Source organism: Octopus sinensis, linkage group LG21, assembly GCF_006345805.1.
Source record: "Octopus sinensis linkage group LG21, ASM634580v1, whole genome shotgun sequence".
In the NCBI taxonomy this organism is placed as follows: domain Eukaryota; kingdom Metazoa; phylum Mollusca; class Cephalopoda; order Octopoda; family Octopodidae; genus Octopus; species Octopus sinensis.
In genome coordinates this window covers 12,218,153-12,225,652 of record NC_043017.1, presented here as the reverse complement: position 1 = coordinate 12,225,652, position 7,500 = coordinate 12,218,153, and the positions used below count along the sequence as shown (strand labels likewise).

General features: G+C 37.8%; 1 protein-coding gene across 1 annotated transcript; it reads left to right on the top strand.

The window, feature by feature from the left end:
- Positions 1–4,353: 4,353 nt before the first annotated feature.
- LOC115222764 (DNA repair protein XRCC2-like) lies at positions 4,354–6,952 on the top strand. The gene is made up of 2 exons (XM_029793062.2): positions 4,354–4,633; positions 5,941–6,952. The coding sequence occupies exons 1-2, from the start codon at positions 4,601–4,603 to the stop codon at positions 6,847–6,849; spliced, it is 942 nt and encodes a 313-aa protein (XP_029648922.1). The 5' UTR covers positions 4,354–4,600; the 3' UTR covers positions 6,850–6,952.
- The last annotated feature ends 548 nt before the right edge of the window (positions 6,953–7,500 follow it).

Sequence of the window (7,500 nt, the reverse complement as noted above, 5' to 3'; positions counted from 1 at the left end):
GACGTAAACAAACCATCATCGGTTGTCAAGCGATGTTGGGTGGACAAACACAGACACACATGTATACATATATGCGACGGGCTTCTTTCAGTTTCCGTCTACCAATGCACTCACAAGGGTTTTGTCGGCCCGAGGCTATAGTAGAAAACACGTGCCCAAGGTGCCACGCAGTGGGACTGAACCCGGAACCATGTGGTTCGTAAGCAAGCTACTTACCACGCAGCGGTTAGTTCATTAGAACTGCGGCCGTGCTGGGGCACCACCTTCAAGAATTTTTTTTTAGTTGAATGAATTGACACCAGCCCTTTTTTTAATGCCTAGTACTCATTCTATCGAATCTTTGCCGAATCGCTAAGTTACGGGGATGTAAACAGACCCACACCGGTTGTCAAGCGATGGCCTCACGCACACACATATACAGGTGTAACTCTGTGGTAAGAAGCTTGCTGCAGGTCACAGTGCGTGGCCCCTTGGACAAGTTTCTTCTATTATAGCATCGGGCAGACCAAAGCCTTGTGAGTGAATTTAGTAGACGGAAACTGAACGAAGCCCGTCGTCCTCCGATTTGTTTCCTCCGACGCGCTACTTTTAGTTTCTGTCAACCAAATTCACTCACAAGGTGCAACGCAGTGGAACTGATCCCGATATATATATATATATATATATATATATATATATATATATATATATATATATATATAGAGAGAGAGAGAGAGAGAGAGAGAGAGAGAGAGAGAGAACAATCTTACTTAGAAATGGATGCGTGCGTTCCGTCATAAAAAAATTAATAAATAAAATAAAACATATGCATATATACATACATGTATGTACGTACCTACCTCTTCATGTATATATACATGCATATATGGGTACACCAAAAAAACGTCGAACACAATGAGAAACGAAAATATAAACACAAAACCAAGGAAATAGACATTTTTCTTAAACAACGAAAAAATAGAGTGCAGGACATACAATACAAGGAAAATTCCCCTTATTCAGTCGACTTTGTTTCATCTACTCCGCGATTCGAAGGTCAAGGCGAGACACGACTTTATTGAAACATTCCTTCCCGCGAAAAGCAAATTAAATAAAATTTGAGATGTTTTTGCGGAGGGGTAAAAATGGTAACAAAAACAGGACAGTAACGATAACCAAAAATCGCACCATCAGAAGAAACCAGCCTAGGCATTTTACTCAGAGAAATTCGGTATCTGCCTGGATATTATATCCCTCCTCTTGCTATGTGTGTGTGTGTGTGCGCGCGCGTGTGTATGTATGTGAGTAAACAAAACCGAACACATTTACACAAGGAGAGTGTGTGTTGTTAGTTCCTGGGTCAGCTGCCGTTTTCAGGTGTAAGAGGATATATTCTCAATGAGTCTGGTGTCAAGAACACTTGAAACTAATAGGCAGGGGAGACAACTCACATCAGGTCTCATCAAAGCGACAATCGTTGATGTTCCATCATTTTATTTAAACAGAGTGTGTTTAGTCACTATCAATCCACTTTAAAAAAAAAGCAAAGAACAAAAGTAATTTTTAACACACAGTATACAGCTTAACCAACTTTGAAAACGGAGTCTGTTATTACGATACAAGGTACAGTATATTGCGAGATATTGTGCAGCAGACCCGAATTTCTGGAAGCCGGATAAGAGGCCCGGTATTGTATGTAAATCTTTATATATAAAAGTGAAGTTGTGTGTCTGTCTCCTACGATTTAGATTCCTAACTACTCCCACATTTTGCGGTGCCGTTTAACCAAAACCGGGTATCTTATAGTCGTGATTCATATCGAGCCCTTCTGGGTATTAGCGCGCGTCTACGAGTCTACGATTTAAAAAAAAAAATTAACCATCATTTTTTTCCATTTTAATGCATTTTTTCGATATTATATAAGGGAAATAACTCTCTAAAAATGTCTACGATGAGTTAACGATTTTTAAATAAATTTACCATCATTTTTTTTTCCATTTTTAATGCATTTTTTTGCTATTTTTTGGCTATAACTCTCTAAAAATGCTTATATAGTTATTTCCCTTACAAACCCGAGCAACGCCGGGCGATACTGCTAATATATTATATAATATATTCAAAGAAAATCGAAAGCAAAGAAAAAAAAACTTAAACAACACCATAAAAATACCCACAAAACTTTTATACTAATTGTTGGCTTTATACAAATTAGTGCTTCTTTTACTTTGCCATGTGTGAATAGCCTCTTGTTAACATTCCAAGAATATTCCAATCTGACTTAAATAAATAAACAAATAAATATATAAAACCGTACTCATAAAAAGTCAAGGGAGACAATTCAACGATGCTTAACACGTGGTTGCGCGACTTGCTAGAAACAGCAGCAAGATTCCCAACAAATTCACACACTCTTATATTCTTAAGAAAAATGGAATGAAATGTTAGATAATATTTCTATTACAATCTACACTTGTTCACATATATCTTTCTTGGCAATCTTTCGTCTCTAGTAGACCTTTCCGTCGATTTCCGTAAAAAATTTTTTTTTTTTTTACATATGGGCTTGCGGGAACTTTTGAAGTAATGAGAGCGAAAGAGACTAAGAGAAAGCGATTGTATGACGAGGGAAGTTCTTTTGAAGTTACCGTGCATGGGAGCATTGATGGACATGTGTGTGTGTGTGTGTGTTTGATGGGGTGTGGGAGACAGACAGTATTTTGTGTAAGTGAAGTGCTTCTGTTAGTGTGTGTGAAGAGACAGAGTAATGTGTGAAAGAAAGAGATAACTGAAATTTTTTACTCAGTGTATGTGTATATGTATGTATATTACTTCAAAAGTTCCCGCAAGCCCATATGTAAAAAAAAAAAAAAATTTTACGGAAATCGACGGAAAGGTCTACTAGAGACGAAAGTTCGCCTCTTTCTTTTTTGTCTTAAGCTATTGAACTGCGGCCATGCTGGGGTACTTGTCTTGAAGGGGTTTCGTCGAACGAATTAAGAAAACCAGTAATTATTTTTTAAAGTCTGGTACTTCATTCTATCGAGAACGTGAACAAACCAGCACCGGTCATCAAGAGGTGGTAGTGAATACACACACACACACACGAATATGGTGAAATAGATTGTCAGCTGTAACCGGAACGAAAATACTTGCGTTTCCCCTCTCACACTTTTGCATTCGTCAATGTAGTCCATAATGCACAAGATTTTATGGGCATATCTACAGTTTGATGCCCCATTAGTTTTGTTTTAAAATTTTCTGAAAAATATATATTTTTTAAATGAAGCATTTTGGAGATAGATTTTTGACGGTGTGGATTACAATTCTGTCGACAATGTTTAAATAAAGAAAAGTACATTTTTAATAAAACTTTAGGACCTCCTCCCTCCCCTTCTTCCCGATTTTGTTTCACGCATTCTTTAAAATGCATATTTTTAAATAAAATTTTTCAGAAATACGTTTTCAAGATTGAAGATTATGTAAAGCTGATGTTTCAAACTTACAAATACTAAATTAAAGAAAAACATTGATACGGAGAGTAGAATAAAAATTTGAAATTTCTTCAAAATCAATTTTGTTTTCCCCATCGAAAACGCATTCCATCAAAATTTCATTAAAAAAATATGCCTTTTTCGGTATGAAGAAAGTCGTGAAGTGGGGCACCATTCTGTAGATAACGGAGGTTGTCATGATTGAAACTTTTTTTTATCATACATACATATAATCAGAGGTTAAATTGTGTCTAAACAACACATAACCGCAGAGATCCAATTCTAAAGCACCTTAAAAGCCTTGATTTAATAAAAACCAGCGCAGGCCTTCATTATCCCCACAGCCACGCAACAAGTCACTGTAACGCATCTTATTTCTCAATTATTCTTTTTTCTTTCTTTTACTTGTTTCAGTCATTTGACTGCGGCCATGCTGGAGCACCGCCTTTTAGTCGTGCAAATCGACCCCGGGACTTATTCTTTGTAAGCCCAGTACTTATTCTATCGGTCTGTTTTGCCAAACCGCTAGCTGACGGGGACGTAAACACACCAGCATCGGTTGTCAAGCAATGCTAGGGGGATAAAAACAGACACACATACATATATACATATATACGACAGGCTTCTTTCGGTTTCCGTCTACCAAATCCACTCACAAGGCATTGGTCGGCCCGGGGCTATAGCAGAAGACACTTGCCCAAGATGCCACGCAGTGGGACTGAACCCGGAACCATGTGGTTGGTTAGCAAGCTACTTACCACACTCATTTTTAGATTACTTCTTTCCTTGATATATTTGAAATAAGTAATTTCAAGGACGAGTCACGAGATAAATACTAACGTAAATAATAGCATGTAATCTGAAAAAAAAAAAAACGAAGAAAAACCTCGGATAGAAAACTAGTTGAAAGAAATCAGCGGAATCCGAACCTGCGTCATCTGAAATATCTCTTTGATATATTTACCTGTTAGAATATCTTGACCACAGAATCAATGGTTTTAATTGGTTTTAGTTCACTTAATTATTTTTTTTTTGTTTTTAATTTCTTATGAACGAATTAAAATTTATGAAATATTTGGCGCCAAATTTAACATTTTGTTTTCGTTGTTGTAAGCGACTTCACAGTAGTTATGGCAGGGAAAACTGTGGAAACTGGTTCAGAAGTAAGTATAAACATTTCGGAAGCAATATATCCTTTTTGTTATTTTATTTGTTTCACCCAGTAGCCTGTGGCCATGCTGGGGCACCGCTTTGAAGAATTTTCGGTCGAATGAATCTACCCCAGTATTTATTTTTCTTATTTTTTTATATGCGTGGTACTTATTCTATTGGCTCCTTGGCTGAACCACTAAGTTACGGGGACATAAATACACCAGCACCGGTTGTCAAATGGTAGATCGCCCAATTATCTTTTATCTGCTGCTTGTTTCAGTCGTCAGACTGCGGCCATGTTAAGGCACCACCCTGAAGAATTTTTAGTCGAATGACTCGACGCCAGAACTTTTTGATTTTGCTTAAGCTTGATACTTATTCTATTGGTCTCTTTTGTCGAATCGCTAAGTTACGGGGACGTAAACCTACCAACACCTGTTGTCATGGGGTTGGTGAGGGACAAACACATACACAAAGGCATACACATATATACATTCATATATGATGGACTTCTTCCAGTTTCCGCCTACCAAATCCACTCACAAGGCTTTGGTCGGCCTGATGCTATAGTAGAAGAACTTGCCCAAGGTGCCACGCAGTGGGACTGAACCTGGAGCCATGTGGTTGGTAAGCAAGCTACTTACCACACAGCCACTCCTATGCCTATTTGTAGAAAATTTCATTAAAAAAATACCCATTTTTCTGAAAGTTATAAAATTTTGATCTTTTTGTCTATGTTAGGGGGTCTCCATCAATTAATGCTAACCAGGAATCATCATCATCATCATCTATTTAACGCCCACTTTTCCATGCAAGCATGGATTGGATGGAGCTCATTGAGGCTGGATGCCCTTTCTGTTGTCAACCCTTGCCTGTTTCCAAGTAGGGTTATATTTCCTCATGACCAGACATGTTTTTGGCAGAATATTGGAAAGGAATGACACTGCTTGTATGACAGTGACACTCATTTACGACTATCATGCAATGTCATGACAAGGAACCACAAACACACACATACACTCACGCACACAAGCACATGCATACATCTGTATAAAAATACACACACACATGTACATACATATCTCTGTAGAAAAATATACACACATGATGGGCTTCTTTCAGTTTCCATCAATTGAATCCACTTGCAAATTTTTGGTTGGCCTGGGACTGTAGTGGAAGACACTTGACCAAGGTGATATATAGTGGGATTGAAACCAGAACCATGTGGTTGGAAAACAAAACTACTCAACCACACAGCCACACCTACAGAAATCTTTATTTTATATAAAATAAAATTATTCTTTTATTTCTTCTTCAGCTGCTGGCCAGGCTTGGCACACGTGTTCCCCTTAGCAACATTGCACCAGAACTGTTTGGAGAAGGGTCAATTAGCGGAGAGATCATTGAATTCTTTGGAGAAGAAGGAACTGGTAAAACCGAACTCTTGCTGAATCTAATCACACGATGCATTCTTCCAAAAGTTTGGAAAAATATTCCTGTCGATGGTCCTGAGTCGAAAGTTGTTTTCATCAGCACTGACTACAAGTTTTCTATCTTAAGATTAGTTCTCATCTTGGAAAAGAAAATTACCGAAATTCTTCAATCTCATTTCAGTAACCCATCACAAAATACTAATGATGGAGATAATGTTGCCAAGCTGGACATGGAATCAGAAGTGCAATTATTTACTGATGACTGCCTCCAACGTGTCCAAGTTGTTTATTGTTCAAGCTCATGGCAATTGTTCCTTACTTTACACAGTCTTGAATACCAACTGACCACTGATGCAAGTTTTAGTTTATTGGTTATTGATAGCATATCGACATTTTATTGGCTGGACAGGTTTTGTGCCAATGATAACATCAGCAACCAGGGTCTTAACATACGCAGAATTACTAAAATACTAAAAAAATTTGTTAATGACCTTAATATTTTTGTTATAGCCACCAAATTGTCCCTCTTTAAACCAAAATATTCTGACAATCTAGACCCAACAAATGATAATAATTATCTTATAATTAATCCTAATGCTGTAAATAATCCAGGGATATATCCAACAGCTAAGCAGTCCCATACAAAATACTTGGATAAAGTCTGGGAAAATTTTGTTTGCAAACGGTGGGTTTTCACAGTAATCTCTGCTGCAGAATCTAAGTTTTGTTTGACAAGTACAAACCTGAAAACTCTTCATTTTACCATATCAGAATCTGGTGTGAAATTCTTGTGATAAATATTGATTTCTTTGCACTGGATTTGAGTTATGAAGCTAGAAAATGGATAAAGTCATCTACATGTCCCTGAATCTGAATCAGGAAAACGGAGAAGAAGAAAAAAGGTAAAATTCAACAACATAACAGGTGTTGATATTATCATCATTGTCATCATCAATTACTTGGTGACCCTGCCAATGCTGGTGCTACATAAAAAGCATCCAGTCCACTCTGTAAGGTGGTTGGCATTTGGAAGGGCATCCAACTATAAAAACCATGCCAAAACTGACCTCGTCTGTGCTGGTGCCACATAAAAAGCATTCTGTCCCTCTACTGGGTGGTTGGAGTCATGAAGGGCATTCAGCCATAAAAACTGTGCCAAAACACACAGAAGTTTGTTGCAGTCTTCTGCCTGGCCATCTCCTGTCAAACTGTTCAAACCATGTGAACATGGAAGGCGGACATTAAACAATGATGACTCTTCCATACTTGCATGGGTCAAATAGAATTTCTAGAGGCAGATTTTCTATCACTGGATGCCTTTCCTGTTGCCAACCTTTACCTGTTTCCATGCAAGGTAGTGTTTCCCCATGACCAGACGTGTTTCACGAGAGGTTTGAAATAAACAACATTGCTTGTGTGATGATCATTTATAACCATCAAATGAT